Consider the following 17,703-nt stretch of genomic DNA (forward strand, 5'->3'; position numbering starts at 1 on the left):
TTAGGAGCAAAGTTTAAAAGAGGGGAGCGGTTCTAGGATCTTTCCTCCCAGGGAGGAAAATAAAATCTAAATGAGCAAGATAGGTCTGGCCCTAAAAAATAAGTTAGAAAGTGGGCAGCTAAGGGTGGTCACAGTCACCCGGGGGACCTAGGCTTCAGTCTCGGGATATTATGTGCTGAAGTTAAATCTCTCAGGTTAGAAACCAGTAGGAAGTTGATGACGACACAGGATGAAAGTGTAACCTAATCTAATAATAATGAACAGCTGGACATAACCTGATCACTGTCTAATGTATTGTTACGAATCTGACAGGGGCCTGTTGAAGAAAGGGGATGTGAACATACCCAGGAAAGAAACCCTGGGTGGGGGATGTCAGATAGTTACTCCAACATTCCCCAAAGGAGAAAGCGTCCTGCCCAGGTCATTGTTCTACTGACCCAGCCCCGTAGTACAGTGAGAAACACAGAGCTGTCGTAGCCCAGTTCCATTTACTATCATCATTGACATCTTTATTAAATATTATTTGCCAGATACAATGCTAAATGCACTCACAGATTGCTTCCATTTAATCCTTTCGATATTTCTAAGAAAAATATTTTTTTTTTCCATTCATAGATGGGGAAATTAAGGCTTGAAGAGGTCAAATAACGGGCTCAGGTTTGCAGAACTGTCAAGCTGAGGAGCTAGGATCACAAACTCCTAACGTTCTGTTATACAAGTCACACCTCTCTTCTCATTTCCAGATCAGTTTGCCTACCGGCCGTCTGCATACTAAACCTCACCACCTGGGTGTCTCTCAGACATTTACCAAGGGGCAGAGTAAACCCATCCTTTCTTCTATCCAAATTAGTCTCTCTTCTGTCTTCCCTGCCTTGTCCAAGCCCAGCTGCAGGAGTTCATGCCTTGAAGTCAACTATCTGATGATAATTTCTCCTGTAAATTTGCCTATTACAAATAAAAAAGAATAGGATATGCTAGGAGGCAGAAATAAACATTCTGGCCAATTTGTTGGTGTTATAATTTATTCCAGTTATTGAATTGCCCTGTAGCTGTGTGTCACAGGTTTTCCACATGTTTTACTTCTGTCCTAAGTCTGGACTCTGCACTTCCACATGGGAGGAGTGATAAACTAACTTAGGACTAACTTACTTTTGTATCCCACAGTATTTTCTGTAGATGTGATTTTTGCCTCTAATTGAATATCTTAAGGGGAAGAAATTCTAATGTCAGAATTTGAGCCCTGAAAGGATATTTATATGGGGATACTGGTGTGACAGAAGATACCGAAATGACCTTCAAAGGATACCTGATAGGTCTAAAGCCTAGCAGATTTAAAAGGGCTGAAAAGGCAATTAGCAGTGACAAGCCTGTGTTCATTGCTAAGAGTTAGTCCAGTGGGTGGATGGAATTTTTATGCCTGGTGTTTTGGTCATTTCGTAGTAGACCAAAGCCCAGTTCAATGGTGTTAACTGCTGAAGTTGGAAAGCGTGCTTCAGCCCTGCAATGCTGCTGACTGGTTGAATCTTTTTTTAATTTCAGGAAGACATGTCCCAGGTGATTGGTCAAGGTATAGTGGCAGATCAGCAAAAGGCACTCGAGTACCCACCTGACAATGTACGTAACTTGTTCTTTCAGTTTTGCTCTGTTGGGGTAGTGTGCATTATAAACTGGGCTCCAGAAGACAAGGAGGTGATTGCAATGAGATCAGATCCTTTATTACTTGACAGGAGATTATGGTGTGTCTGCAACTGAAAGTCAAACCACAGTTGTATCACTGATTATGTGCAAGGTGGGTGGAAATAGCCTGTGTTCATCTCTTGGTACCAGTGTCCTAACCAGGTGTTTAAAAGGCATCCCTGAGAACACCCTTCCACTTAAATTTGAAAGCATCATGTCTTATACAATGTCATAAATAAAATTTTCAAATGAGAGAATCTCTATAAAAACAACTTTAGTGTTCCTTACATTTTGAATTTCACTTCTCTTAAAAAACTATAAACTTTTAGCTGTCAAAATTATGTACTTTTGTTGCTGTTGAGCTTTTTCCTTGCCTTTTTTAAGTTCTGATTTTTATTTCTGTGTACTAGTTTACACTTTCGTGCTACTAAAATTTACATCCTTACTATATTAACTATTTTTATGTTTAAGGAACTATAGATTACTAGAGCTTATAAGAAATACGTGATATTTCGAACATTGCCAAAGAAAGTACCTTTGAAAATTCTTTAAAACTATATGCTAAAAAACTAGATAAAAACAAATAGGTGTAGAAAGAACCTTAAAAATAACCAAATTCAGTTCAACTGAAAACCTGTAAGCGATTAATTTTTAAGACCAGATTTTGCTTTATGGAATGTATTTGCAAATACTATTAATGTGTTTATCCACTACCACCTATCTCAAGGCGCATATCAAACACTTCTAAAATTTCATAACCGTAGAATTTTAGAGCTGGACACATCCTAAACATTATCTGGCCTTCTTTTCCCTACTTGAGAGTGAGCACTTAAATAGCTAAATCATTCTGTTTGGGGAAAGTGATTATAAACCTTTTCTGTGGCTGCCAAAGAGAAACGGACCAGAGATCAGTGGCAGCATTTGCAGTGAGGCCGTGTTAGCTCTTTGTAAAGAACTTCCCAGCCCTTTGAGCTGTTCCAAAATGGGGTGAACTTCTTCATGGAAATGGAATTTTTCATCCCTGAAAGTTTTCAGTCAGAAGCTGACTGGTCATTAACATGTTTTAAAAGGACAAGTAGGCCGGGCGCGGTGGCTCGCGCCTTTAATCCTAGCACTCTGGGAGGCTGAGGCGGGTGGATCGTTTGAGTTCAGGAGTTCAAGACCAGCCTGAGCAAGAGTGAGACCCCCTTCTCTACTAAAAAAAAAAAAAAAAAAAAAAGAAATTATCTGGCCAACTAAAAATACATACAGAAAAAATTAGCCGGGCATGCTGATGCATGCCTGTAGTCCCAGCTACTTGGGAGGGTGAGGCAGGAGGATCCCTTGAGCCCAGGAGTTTGAGGTTGCTGTGAGCTAGGCTGACGCCATGGCACTCTAGCCCGGGCAACAGAGTGAGACTCTGTCTCAAAAAATAAAATAAAATAAAAAATAAAAAAAAATAAAAGGACAAGTATTAATAGGTATTATTAATTGAGTCTAAATTGTTCCTGGCACAGGGATAGTTTTATTTATTTAAACCTTGCAAGGTATAGATGTATTGCCACCAATTTACAGATGAGGAGGTCAAATGATTTGTCTGTGGTCACACAGTTAATTAGGTAACAAACTTAGCAATTCTTGTCTTTATTTGAGTTTTTGTTTTCCTGTCACAAGGACCTGATGAACTATACACCCTTTCCCTAGAAAAACACTGATAAGAATAATTTCTATACCCTACAAAGGTTTTATACCTCCTGGAAGTCGCTCTGTGGATCTCTTAGAAGCCCTGGGTTAAGAATCCATGATTTAAACTTTAAGTAATAAGATTTAATTTAAAAATTTAAAAAAAATACCTTGCCTGGGCTCCACATGCCTAGTTGCCAATTTATTTGGTCTGGGTAGGGGTTCCAGCATCCATAATTTTTAAAAGCTCCCTTGTTGTTCCTATTATGAAACAAGGTTGAGAACCCCTGGTTTAGTTAGGTTGAATGACCTATAAAGTTTATCCCAACTCTTGTAATCTACCATAGTAACATATCACAGCAACTAAGTATGAGCTTTCATACTTAGTAGTTTGGTTTTGTGCCATTGAAAGAGTCACGGGAGCACACGTTCATCCGTCACCACATCTACCAAGAGGTCTGCCTGTACTTATGTAGGTTTGGATGATTCATTTGGTTTCTGTGGGCTGTTTCCTTTTGTTTTTGTTTTTTGGTTTTTGGGGTTTTTTTGTTTTGTTTTGTTTTGTTTTGTTTTGGTTTTTTTGAGACAGTCTCACTCTGTTGCCCAGGCTAGAGTGCCGTGGTGTCAGCCTAGCTCACTGCAACCTCAAACTCCTGGGCTCAAACGATCCTCCTGCCTCAGCCTCCCGAGTAGCTGGACTACAGGTGCACACAACCACGCCCAGCTAATTTATTTATTTTTTGTATTTTTAGTAGACACAGGGTCTCACTCTTGCTCAGGCTGGTCTCGAACTCCTGAACTCAAACGATCCTCCCTCCTCGGCCTCCCAGAATGCTAGATTACAGGCATGAGCCACCACACCCAGCCTATTTCCTTATTTTTAAATTGAATTCCATTCCACCAGTATCTCTTGGTCACCTATGATGCACCAGATACTACATGGAACTGGGATATAGAGATAATCGACAACTATTCTCTAATATTATAAAAATCCTACTCTAGTAACTGGTCTCTCTTGTGCTTTCCTGTTTTAAAATTCACATGATTTTTCACAAAAGAACTCTGTAGCTTGCATTCATCTTTGTTGGGAATCCATGTTCTCTCTTAAGATGTTACAAAATGAAAGTTGGATGTAAGCACTGTTAATATACAAGCTCAATTGCTGCCAGAAGTTTCTCTTTTACATAAGAGTCTGGGTGTGATCAGTTTGGGGATAACATGGTATCTCCACAGTGTCATGGGCCCAAGCACCTCTTATCTGATGACTATACCATTCTTATTTGATCACTCTACCATCCTCAAATCATGACATCCATTTTTTATTAAAATGGCTGCTCAAGTTTTTGCCAACACATCTGCGTTCTGGCCAGGAAGTATTTTTCTTTACTAAAAATAGAAAAATTGGCCAGGTATGGTGACACTTGCCTGTAGTCCCAGCTACTCGGGAGGCTGAGGCAGAAGGATTCCTTGAGCCCAGGAGTTTGAGGTTGCAGTGAGCTACAATGATACCACTGCACTCTACCCAGGGTGACAGAGTGAGACTCCGTCTCAAACAAACAAACAAAAAATAATACATATGTTTGTGTGTGTGTGAGATTGAATAAGTCTTTTAAGTATACAGTCAGTATTAAATGATGGTGGTAGAAAACCTGCAGGGAAAAAAAATGAACATCCATAGAATCATTGCCCAGCAGCTGTTTAATAAACACTTTAAACTTGTAGCACTCTTCAACTACTGACTTTCGGTTCTACGTCGTCCTCTGATTAGCTGTGTAATTTCAGTTATGTCACTTGACATTTGTGTCTTCATTTATCTTCAAAAGAGAGTAATATGGTCTAACTCTCAGGGTTGTTCACATGATTGAATGAATTTATGGATATAAAAGTGCTTTGCACACTGGAAAACAAAGTGCAAATGTATAGTGGGTGGTATTATTTAAGTTGTTACACACTATACAATGCCTTGTATTGAAGCCCAGCCTTCCACTGACAGCATCTTGAGGTGTTATGGTTCTGGAGCAGTTCCTTGGTCCTATTTCCAGACTCCAGGGACAGCCTGGTGCTTCACTGCCTCCACCAAAGTCTTCCAGCTGGGGATGGGTTCCCTGGCTGACTACAGATCCAGAAGGCAGGTCAGGTTACTACCTATATTTCTTAACTGCCTGTTAAACAAGCATGGAGTCCTTTTGGTTTTTCTTAGTTTTTTCATACTAATATTCATCGACAGTATTGTCAGCAGAAATCCAGAATAACAAGTTAATCTTCCAAAGCCCACACAGCAAAGGTCCCTGTACCTTCATTGAATTGCAAGTTCATTTCCTACCCTGAGTTTCCCATGTCTTCAATCTTGTTCTTCTTTATCTGTTCATTCATTCATTCATTCATTTAGTGAGTCTCTACTATGTTCCAGGCACTGGGTATCAAAGTACAATTCCTTTGTGCAAATTAAATGCAATTGATATACCTGGCATTTAGTAGGCTTTCAGTAGATGCTGGTTTTCTCTTTCTGTTCCTCATGTTGCTTAATTTACCTACCTAATGCATTTTTGACTATTGTGAGTGTGTCCAGAACAGGTGGACCACGTATACTCAGAACATCTGCAGCATAGACTATTTTTCAGTGGGCACAGCGCAGATAAGTGAACTTCATCAGAATGAGTAGAAATTGCAAAAGTTTTTGTTCTGCTACCCCTAGCTTCTTATGCAAATCACAGGGATAGAGTATCTTCAGCATTTATCCTTCCTCCCTTCCTTGCTCCATCCTTCACCAGCTCATTTTAGATGTAAAGTTAAATAGGGAAGCATGAGGAATGAGGTAAAAGTCATCCTAACTTCTTGCTGCCTCTCCCACCCTATTTTCTCAAAAAACTTGATTATCGGAGTGCACCCTTCTTTTGGCAACAATACATCAATCTTAAAGTCTTTTGTTACCATTCTCCTCCTTAACATTTACCTAATTTTCCTCTCTTTTGTAGGCTGTCAGCCAGATGAAACAGCAAAAATATTCGACAAAAGTCTCTTTCGGGTCACAAGAGATACCGTTAGCACCACCTCTATCGTACCAGTCGACAGATGCAGACGTCACAGGCTACGGTATGATTCTTTCCCTGAGCAGAATTGGCTCATGAAACCTTAGAGAAGGAAAGGATCGTGGTGTTCTAAAAAGAGAGCTGGGCCAAGAGTCAGAAGTCTGACTACATCTCTACTTTCGTATCTTTGGGGCTTGGACAGGTCACTTCACTTCCTACACCATTATCTTCCTCTCGACCATTGGCATTGCCTGCTGATTACTGAATATGAAAGTACTAGAACAGAAAAGGCCCTGAGTAAATGCCATTTGAATCTGAGGCTTACAGATTATTCTTCTCTAATCTCTCCAAAAGATTATATTTAGGTCATGAGTAATATCTCATAAAAAGTCATATTGAACCTAAGTTTTAGCCCTGCACATGCTGATATAAGCTATTTGAAGACTGTTAATTTTCAGTGTTTAAAGAAATTGGTATTCATGTTCTCTCTTTAAATTCCTGGCTTGAATTATGCTGACAGGGGGTTGAAAATAGAACTTCAAAATGAATAATGGGCGTTTCTACTTTGCTTTTATGCAATATAAATCAGTAAAAATTGACTCTTTAAAACACCATGCTCACCAATGGCAAAGCATAACCCTGCATTAATGTAGCAGTCCTGAAACCTGTGTGGTATTTGTCTCTTATATATTTTTTCATAAATATTAACTCATAAAAAGTTTAACAAGCAGGTATTATTTTAAAGCACTGAATTTATACAAAAACACTTGATGAACGTGGTCAGTAAACTATGGACCACGGGTCAGTTCTGGCCCACCAGCTGTTTTTGTGTAGTCTATGAGCTAAAAATTGTTTTCACATTTTTAAAGGTTGAAAAAAAATCAAAAGACTATTTCATGAAAAGTATATGAAATTCGAATTTGTGTCCATAAACAAAGTTTTATTAAGACATTCATTTGTTTACCTATTGTCTATGGCTTTTTTTTTTTTTTTTTTTTTTTCTGACAGAATCTCGCTGTGTTGCCCAGACATCAGCCTAGCTCACAGCAACCTCAAACTCCTGGACTCAAGTGATCCTGCTGCCTCAGCCTCCTGAGTAGCTGGGACTACAGGCATGTGCCACCATGCCCAGTTAATTTTTTTATATGTATATATTTTTTTAGTGTCCAGCTAATTTCTTTCTATTTTTTTTTTAGTAGAGACAGAGTCTTGCTCTTGCTTAGGCTGGTCTCGAACTCCTGAGCTCAAAGGATCCACCCGCCTCGGTCTCCCGGAGTGCTGTGATTACAGGCGTGAGCCACCACGCCCGGCCTGTCTATGGCTTCTTTTACACTATAATGGTAGAGTTAAGTACTAATAGTTGCACCAGAGACTGTCTGACCCATAATCCCCAAAATACACATATGTGGCCTTTTACCAAGAAAGTTTGCTGACCATGGATGTAGACCAATGGAGCTTTGGTACTATGTATCACATATTTATGCCTAGATAACAGAAATTCATCATCCTATAATTTAATCTATGGAAATCTTATTCATTTACTCATCCACTTACCGAGCATTTTTTAAGAGTTTGGTATGAGCCAGGCTTTGGGCTGGATTCTGTGAGAGAAGTAAGTACAAAGACTGACTCAGGACTGGCTAGAGTGAGGCCAAGTGGCGGAGGAAAGAAATGCCATCTCCAGTATCTCTTGCTTTGTGTTCTCTCTCCTCACTCAGGAGACGACACTAGTCATTTTAAAAGCATCCATGAAATCGTGCCACTATTGTACGTTTTTATTGTAAATTAATGGGAAATATACTATGGAACACATATGCTGCAAAAAGATCTAGAGACAAATTAGGTTTACAATTTAATATTCTACTTCTAATATGGCACTTTTTATTGTTACTTAGGTTATGTCACTAAATTTCTTGCTCTTAACCAGGAGGCCATTAGATTAATAAATTCCACGTGGACAGGAACAGCAAGTATATGCCTGTAACATGCCAGACCCCGGGCTGGGCACCTCACACACACTGCTCAGTTAACTCTTCCAGCAGCCTGTTAGACAGTGGTTACGGGCATTTTTCTGATGATAAGTAACCCCAGTTTCATCTGTTAATTTCCTGCTTGGGAACTCAAATCCACCTCTGCGTCACTCCAAAACCTGGGCCCTTTTGCAGCAAAGACCGTGATTAATGCTTAGAGCAAAACCCCGCACAGGCCTACCTATGAGTCTTTTTGTTCCATACCAGAGATTGGCAAACTTTTTCTCTAAGAACCAGATAGTAAATATTTCAGGCTTGTGAGCCACACAGTCTGTCACGGTTACTCAGCCTTGCCACTGTATCGTGCCAGCAGCCAGAGAGCCGCGCACTAGGTGTAAATCAATCAGTGAGTCTGCGTTCCAATACGGTTTTATTTACGGACACTGAAATTTGGGTTTCCTATCATTTTCACGTCTTGAAATATTATTATTCTTTTGATTTTTTTTTTCAACCTTTTGAAAATGTAAAAACCATCGTTGGCCCTCGATCCCTGCTTTTACGTAGGTTTAAAGAACATTGTGGATTTTATCGTGGCTTCTGTGCATTAGCTACAGCTGACCAGCAGATGGGGCCCTTGATCATCAGCCCTTTCCTAAAGGAGAATCAATCAATACTCATGATGATCAAACTTAGTTATCGGAACATTCTCTGGAGACTGTTATTTGTACGAGTATCTTGAAATTATTTAACATTTTGAATGGCTTGATTTTTTTTAAAGGGTTAGGTTCAGTTATTTGGAAAATGTACACATACAGAATTTATGCTCCATAAAAAGGTGTCATTAAACATCTTTTGTTAGCCTATAAACATTTTTTTCTAGCCAGGTGTGGTCGCCCACACCTGTGATCACAGCACTTTGGGAGGCCAAGGCGAGAGGATCGCTTGATGCCAGGAGTTTGAGACCAGCCTAGGCAACATAGCAAGACTCTGTGTCTACAAAAAATTTTTTAAAAGATTTTTTTTCTCTCAATTTTTGGAAAAACTCAGTCTAAAACAATTATTTAAGAAACAAACCTTTATAAAACAGCAATAACTCTTACAAACCTTTTCCCTTATGGGCCCAGCAAATAATTTTTGAGTGTTGTGTTTTTTTACTATATATATAATATATTTGGGGATCAATTTTAGGTAATTGCTATTTTCAAGTATATAATACTTTATTGATTAAATCCTTTATACATCTAATTCATCTGATATTCTCTAATTAAAAGCATTTAAGCACTGTTTCTTTTTTTTTTTTTTTTTTTTTGAGACAGAGTGTCGCTTTGTTGCCAAGGCTAGAGTGAGTGCCGTGGCGTCAGCCTAGCTCACAGCAACCTCAAACGCCTGGGCTTAAGCAATCCTACTGCCTCAGCCTCCCGAGTAGCTGGGACTACAGGCACGTGCCACCATGCCCGGCTAATTTTTTCTATATATATTTTAGTTGTCCATATAATTTCTTTCTATTTTTAGTAGAGACGGGGTCTCGCTCATTGCTCAGGCTGGTCTCGAACTCCTGACCTTGAGCGATCCACCCGCCTCGGCCTCCCAGAGTGCTAGGATTACAGGCGTGAGCCACCGCGCCCGGCCTAAGCACTGTTTCTTAATTAATATTCTATAAGTCAAAATCTTCTGTCATGCCAGCCTGTATTCTCATTATAACGTAGGCCTTTATGTACCTAATCATTTAATCATCTTAGGTTTTTCCATACATGTTTTCATGATGTACTTTAAGATTTGAAAATTTCCAAGTATATCAAAAATTGATGGATTGAGGGGCGGGGGGGACTTAATGTTTTAATCTCAAAAGGGCTGTAGGAATGTCATGTTTCATCCCTGGGTGAATGGGCAGCAATGACCCAACCTTTTCCTTCATGGTGCTTTGCAGGAAAAGAGTGAAATGATAAACACACACAAGCCCCCACTGCCCGAGTCAGGGACGGTGCAAGCTGAGCTGTGTCTCCTACTCACCTATCATTCTGTGTTCAATCCTTTTCCAGGTGGTTTCCAGACTCCTCTGTCAGTGGACCCTGCGACATGTCCCATTGTCCCTGGCCAGGAAATGATTATAGAAATATCCAAGGGACGTTCAGGGCTTGGTCTCAGCATTGTGGGAGGAAAAGATACACCCTTGGTAAGTTTCTAGACTTGAAATATATCCACTGTCACAGAATTAGTTGTTGAGCCTCACGATGGCCCTGTGTCACTTCTTGGGTTTTTCATAGTATAGAAAAAAACATAATTATAAATAGATGTGCACCCATATTATAGCTAGCTTTCAAGTTTTTCTCAGTGTTTAATTTTCACCAGGATTTTCTCCATCTAGGATATTGAGTATTTTTATAAATGCTTATTAGACCGACAACATCATAGCAGCATTTAGAAGTATTAAAACAGGATTTAAGATGATGCCTGGCACTTAGTGACTGTTCTGTAAGTAGGAACTATTATTTTCATCATCATCATTTTTATTTAATGGAATGCTAGATTAAAAACATACATCGGGCCGGGCGCGGTGGCTCACGCCTGTAATCCTAGCACTCTGGGAGGCCGAGGTGGGCGGATCGTTTGAGCTCAGGAGTTCGAGACCAGCCTGAGCAAGAGCGAGACCCCATCTCTACTAAAAATAGAAAGAAATTATACGGACAGCTAAAAATATATAGAGAAAAAATTAGCTGGGCATGGTGGTGCATGCCTGTAGTCCCAGCTACTCGGGAGGCTGAGACAGGAGGATCCCTTGAGCTCAGGAGTTTGAGGTTGCTGTAAGCTAGGCTGACGCCACAGCACTCACTCTAGCCTGGGCAACAGAGTGAGACTCTGTCTCAAAAAAATAAAATAAAATAAAATAAATAAAAACATACATCGATTATCAAATATATAGCAATTATTCCAGCCCAACAATTTAGGGATTGTTTTATTCTAATCATGTTCTTGTCCTCATAATTTTTTTAAATTGGTCTATGTTAGTTTTTCCTGGGATGATTGATTTTTGATTATTCAGTACCTTTTGTTTGTCATTAATCAATAGTGCCATTAAAATGTAAAATTTTTCCTGGATTTTGATTTACTCAAACTGCGATTAACCAATGCATATATATTTGAATAGGTAACACCTGTATATTATACAAAGTTAAATTGACACAAAAGGGAAAAAAATGAAAAATATCCCTCCTACCCTTTTGTCCTAGCCCTGCCCTCCACCACTCTCCCCCAAAACACCAGGGCCTTTCGCCAAAAACAGTCACTCTTATTAATGTTTTAAAATGAATATTTTGGTATTTCTTTTGCCCATTTTGTTGAGTAAAGAATAAGTTGTATATGCCAAATTTATAGAGAAAACAAATATAATGTCATCCATGAAAGTATTTTTTTTTTATTTTTGGTAGGATTATAATGATTTTGTGTTAGTACTGCTGGGGGGTAGGGAGATCCTATTCTACTTTTCTGTAATAACTATTAATCCCCTAAAGCACTAGGAAACTCAAGAACAGTTATGTATGCTACAGAAACCTGGGTCATAATGCCTTTTACATGTCTGCTGGTCATGGCGCTTCTCTCTCCTTCAATTCAGCCCAACCTGGAGAGTCCTGCTACTTAGCTTGATCCTACTAGTGAACCACCTCACTTGAACCTGAATGTGCTCAGAGACTGGTGTTTATTTACTAAAGGATTTTATCTCTTTTGGCTTGATTAAAATATTGTTAAACTTTTCTATGGAGTTTAGGATAATTTATGTCCTGAATTCTCCCCTTGCCGGTGCAGGCAGAAGCTACGGTGTGTGGCTTCCTGCACACACTGTGATGTTTTTATCAGCTTGGATGGAGCTGAGAACACCTGGAGTTAACCAGGCTTGGCACCCAGGTTTAGCTCCCAGCCCCTTTTTATGGGTCTTTGCCTCCTTAAGACTCCAGACTTCTTTACATTTCTTGTTTTCTGGCTTGGCATACTCTCTGTTCAGCTTTTGTCATTGAGGAAAGAGGTAGACTCTTCTTAGAGATTTCCCTTCAAGTAATTTGGCCTAGGCTGTGTTTTTAATTGTTTTTGGTGGGGGGCAGGAGGTTGGGTTTTGTTTTGTTTTTTGAGACAGGATCTCGCTCTGTCTCCCAGGCTAGACTGCAGTGCCATCATCATAGCTCACTGCAGCCTCCAACTCCTGGGCTTAAGCCATCCTCCTGCCTCAGCCTCCAAGTAGCTGGGACTACAGGTGTGTACCACCATGCCCGACTAGTTTTTTAATTTTTTTGTAGAGACTGGATCAGGCTGGTCTCGAATTCCTGGGCTCAAGCAATCTTCCTGCCTCAGCCTCCCAAAGTGCTAGGATTACAGGCGTGAGCCACCACGCTTGACCTGTATTTTTAATAATGCCCTCCAATTAAAGGTCATCTGGCCTTTTAGCAGTTCAAAGAAACACTTTGGCCAGCCGGCCAGCCGTCCAGCTAGCTGCTACTATACGTAGGCGGTCACATACCACCAGCATAAGACCAGACCAGACCACTGTTCCCCAAACCTGCATATGCACTCCAGCCTCTGAGGCTCTGCTCCCCTTCCTCCTCTCAAATTGCCCTCTTCCTGCCCTCCTTTTCCTGCTGTCATCAGGCTTCTGGACCTCCTTCAAGCTGCCCCTCCCCGTGAAGCCTTCCCTGGCTTCCATGATCCGTCCTCAGCTAAACTCAGCTGATGCTCGAGCATTCCTCACTATTGGCTCTCAGCCATATTTCCTCTCTACCCTCTGAGAGATTTCTTAGCCTCTCAGAGTCTATTACCTGATCTATTCACAGAGACAGTAATACCCTGTGGAGTTACTTGGAGGATCAGAGATGACCTTTGCATGAGGCTTAGCCTCGTGCTTAGCACATGGTGAGCAATCGCACATGACGTGTACCTTCTCCAAGCCTCATTTTCTACATGTGCAAAAGGAGCTTAATAATCCTGACTGATTGGGTTGTGGTGAGGATCAGAGATCTTATAAACAGTGATAGAAAATTTTATATATGTATGAAAATGTTGGGCAGGTACAGCGGCTCATACCTGTAATCCCAGCACTTTGGGAAGCTGAGCAGGAAGGATTGCTTGAAGCTAGGAGTTTGAGACCAGCCTGGGCAATATAGCAAGACTCCATCTCTACAAAAAATAATTTTTAAAATTGGCCAATATGGTGGCACACAGCTGTGGTCCCAACTACTCAGGAGGCTGAGGCAGGAACGTTGCTTGAGCCCGGGAGTCAAGGTTGCAGTGAGTTACATTAGCACCACTGCACTCCACCCTAGGTGACAGAGAAAGACTCTGTCTCAGAAAACATAAATAAATAAAATAACATTGTCAAACCAAAGCCATGGGGTAGTATTCAGAAACTACTGGTTGATCCTGAACATGGGTAATGTCGCCCTTCCAAGGGCCTGTTTTCTCGTTTTCCCAAAGAGGTGTTCCTAAATATTAAATAAAATTGAATTTGTATAAATAAAGCTATATTTGAAATGAACCTGGGAAATTACATTTTAAGGAAATTCTTTAGTGAATTCCTTCATAAAGAAAAAGTAACCTTCTGATTTATTTTTTGTAAATGTAGGTCTCTCTATATTGCTTAAAATAAGGCAGAACTAGATTTCCCATAGGAAATCAGAAACATCTAATCAGCGTGTCTGGCCTAGCTGAATGAGTTGTGGTTTTCCTTTTGTTAACGTGAGTTTGCTTTGTGTGGGTTGGTTAGCATACCTGAACAAGGTGTGCCCGTGCTGCCCGGGGCTTTCATATTGCATTCATTTGTGCTACTCTTGAGGGCTTCCATTAAGCTCCCTCACTTCCTGCAACCCGGATGTGAGACTGTTTGCTAAATGCTATGCTCTGCTTCTCTTGCCACCGTGAGGCAGCCAAAAAAAAAAAAAAAATCTTTAAGAGCATCTTGAGGTTCATAATATGTGGTTCTGCCTTTTGAGGCTGTAAATCCCATTGTCCTTGGAAGTATAAGCACCACTTAAAAATGAGAGATGGGACGCGGCTTTTATTTCCTAACCTCAGGTACCTCATCAAAAGCCGTGAGTTAGACTCACGAGAAATCTATAAGCCTGTCTGTGGTTTTAGTGAGACTGAACAGCAAGGGAATGGAAAGTGCTTTAACAAATAAAGCTATTGTTTACCACAATGAGAATGTTTCATTTTTCCTTTTTTTTTTAACCCCCTCCAAATTTGGACAAGGAACATGCAACCTAATTGGCACTCTAGGTCACGTTATCCAGCCAAGTCTTGGGATTGCATCCAGCCAGCAGGAAGGCAGCAGGCAGAGATGAGAGCATATGAAAGAAAACTGGGGGAAATGTTGGGACGCGCTCGCAAAAGTACCTTTGTACGTCTGGCTAAGCGGTGCATCCTTACTTCAGCTCTGGCGTAGGAAAAGAGTGCATTCTGAGCTCTGGTGACCCTCCTTAAGCCTCTGCTCCAACTCTCCCAGTTAGGATTTTTGTCTCTTCTTTGTTGTATGTCCAGCAGATATTTTTGCTGTCTACAGAGGAATTAAGTCTCTGGGACCTGGTCTTGACACCACATCAGTCCTCTCTGCTATAAATAGTTTCTCTCCAGTCAAGACAGATGGTTTCTGAGATCACAGAGGAAGATCTGACTTAGCATCCCATTGTGTTTGCAGCCGGTCATTTAAACCAACCTTTTAAAATGCCAAGATAATGATGAGGGTGAGCCTCTTGCGAAGGTTTACAAGCACACCTGGACCCAATCCTCAGTCACAGACTTCTGCCTCCGCTGTTTTAGTCCTGTGATGTTGCTCCCAGGTCTGCCTTTGGGGAATGGGGCTCTCCTGTGATAGGTTGCACATGTTGGCTCAAAGGCTGCCCTTTGCTTAGTGCTGAGGATACAAAATTGAGCAAGAGAATCTCGTCCTCAAAAAGCTCACACATTTGTTCAAGTTCATCCTACTGACTTTAATGTTTATAGTCTAATATAGGGGAGGATCAACCAATGAAGAACCATAATCGGGACTGTTAAAACAGGGACTTCCTCTGGAAAGTATAAAGAAGCACTTTCTAGATTCAATTAATATAAGCTATTTTTTATATGTTTCTATAAGGCAGGAAGCCAGATAAGGCACAATGGATAGCAGAGGTGGTATTGTGTGGGGTTTTTTTGGTTTTTTTTTTTGAGACAGAGTCTGGCTCTGTTGCCTGGGCTAGAGTGCCGTGGCATCAGCCTAACTCACAGCAACCTCAAACTCCTGGGCTCAAACAATCCTCCTGCCTCAGCCTCCCAAGTAGCTGGGACTACAGGCATGTGCCACCATGCCCGGCTAATTTTTTCTATTTTTAGTTGTTTGGCTAATTTCTTTCTATTTTTAGTAGAGACGGGGGTCTCGCTCTTGCTCAGGCTGGTCTCGAACTCCTACCTTGAGCGATCCACCGCCTCGGCCTCCCAGAGTGCTAGGATTACAGGCGTGGTGAGCCACCGCCCAGCCCGTGGGTGGTATTTTAATTTGTATTTTTTATTTCCTTCCTCCTGCGCTCTCACTCATGCTCTCTCTCTCTCTCCCACTCCCTCCCTCCTCCCTGTTGGGGTGTTAATTTGCATGAAATCCTGAAGCTCAGAGGATTCCACCTAATCTGCCAAATGAAAGACCAAAGGCTCTTTCCTCTTCTGATGCCTGCCTCCTGTTCCTTAAACTGCTGCTCCCTGAATCCTTCAACCTCCCCTTCTCAGAAATTTTTGCTTGCTGATCAGTTTTATTGCCAGTGTCCTCAGAAGTAGTAAAATACAGCTCTCCAGACTCATTCATTGGGGTTATTTTGTTATCAGCCTTAGGAATTATAGAGAAGAAAAAGAAAAACTTAAGAAATCTTTTATCTTGGAGTCTTGGCAGACTTGAACTGTTTTGGGGGTTGAAGAAAAATGAAATGGAGAAAGAATAAGGGTCTCCAAGTCTCTCTCTATGCATTTTTCTACCATTACCAGAGGCTGCCAGTGTAGACAGTGAGTTCTCTCTAACCTAAAAGGCAGCGTAGCAGAGAAATGATGCTGATTCATTGGCTTTGGAATCTCAGCTCTTTAACTCTGGGATGCTGGACAAGTGACTTCACCTTTCGAGTTAAATCTCCTTCATCATTTGTACAACTGTGGTGATGACAAAAATCTACCTCTTAAGATTGTTGTGTGTAGCAATTAAGATAATAAATATAAAGAACTTTGCCAGGTGCCTGTCTTTACTGAGTTCAGCTACTGTTCATTATTAGTAAACATTTGTATTAAAGGAGATCCTTAACTTTCTTCATCTGCATCTCTCTGGTATATTACCTGCACACTGAAACATGACTTTGTTCCTAGACAATTGGATATTTGTTTTTCAGCATCAAACTTTTGAAAAGTGATTGTGCTGTTCTTAATATGTAATTAAATGTATCATCTCATTTAATTCTCACAACAACCTTATAGGAGAGGCAATAGTGTTATCCTCATTTGCAGATGAAGAAATGGAGACATAGATAAGTTAGGTAGCTTCTTCAAGTACATGATAGTAGCAATTGTTCCAGTTAGGGTTTAAACAGACGATGTATCTCCAAAGCCACCTATTTGGCCTTTTTTTCTGATATCGCCACTATGCATCTTCTGTAAAAGGGAGATCTCCCTTCTTCTGTGAAAGGGAATTATCCGTCTCACCCACCAGACCCTGAGCTCCATTTTATTTTATATTTTTAATACCCCCATATAGTACCTTGCACACTTAAAAATGTGGCTCCTCCCTGGCCTCATTGCACCTCTCTGGATTCCAACCATGTGGCCTCCTTCACTTCCTCTAATGAGTCTTGTTCCCACCCAATGCAGTGCTTTCCCCCGTGCTATAAATCTGTCTGGAGCACTTCTCTGATCGGTGCTAGCTGTAGCTAGAGTATTCTGTTTATTTCTGGGCATGAATATGTGGTTGATAAGAACAATATTGATACCTGGGAAATCATAACCTGGGAAAATAAGAAAAGTTGAAGCCACATCATTTGAGAAAGAATTGAACAGACTGGAAAAGGGAAGATCAGAAAGGACAATGATGATTTCTGCGAACATCAAAGGTTAACCTTCTTGTAGATGGAGGATAAGAGTGATTCGGGTACTCCCAAGGGGCTCAGTGAAAAACAGATTTCACATTTTTATACCAAAGTACTTTCTAAACATTGGCTGACCACAAGTGGGATGAACTACTGGGGGAGAGTGAACACCCCCATCTCAAGAGATATTTTGGCAAAGTCCAAGCAGACACTCTCTAAAGATAGTATTGTGTTATTAAGCTTTGTTTTTAATCAAAGAGGAGTATTTACATTTAAATTCTCTTTTTCAAGCTG

At 40.6% G+C, this 17,703-nt stretch overlaps 1 protein-coding gene across 1 annotated transcript in view; it reads left to right on the forward strand.

The window, feature by feature from the left end:
- Positions 1-17,703, forward strand: part of PATJ (PATJ crumbs cell polarity complex component) — a 337,921-nt gene that overhangs the window by 268,481 nt on the left and 51,737 nt on the right. Inside the window, exons 32-34 of the mRNA XM_069480086.1 lie at positions 1,540-1,614; positions 6,315-6,432; positions 10,378-10,511. Of these exons, the coding sequence (XP_069336187.1) occupies positions 1,540-1,614; positions 6,315-6,432; positions 10,378-10,511 (327 nt within the window). The remainder of the gene's footprint in view (positions 1-1,539; positions 1,615-6,314; positions 6,433-10,377; positions 10,512-17,703) is intronic.

Source organism: Eulemur rufifrons, chromosome 8, assembly GCF_041146395.1.
Source record: "Eulemur rufifrons isolate Redbay chromosome 8, OSU_ERuf_1, whole genome shotgun sequence".
Classification (NCBI taxonomy): Eukaryota; Metazoa; Chordata; class Mammalia; order Primates; family Lemuridae; genus Eulemur; species Eulemur rufifrons.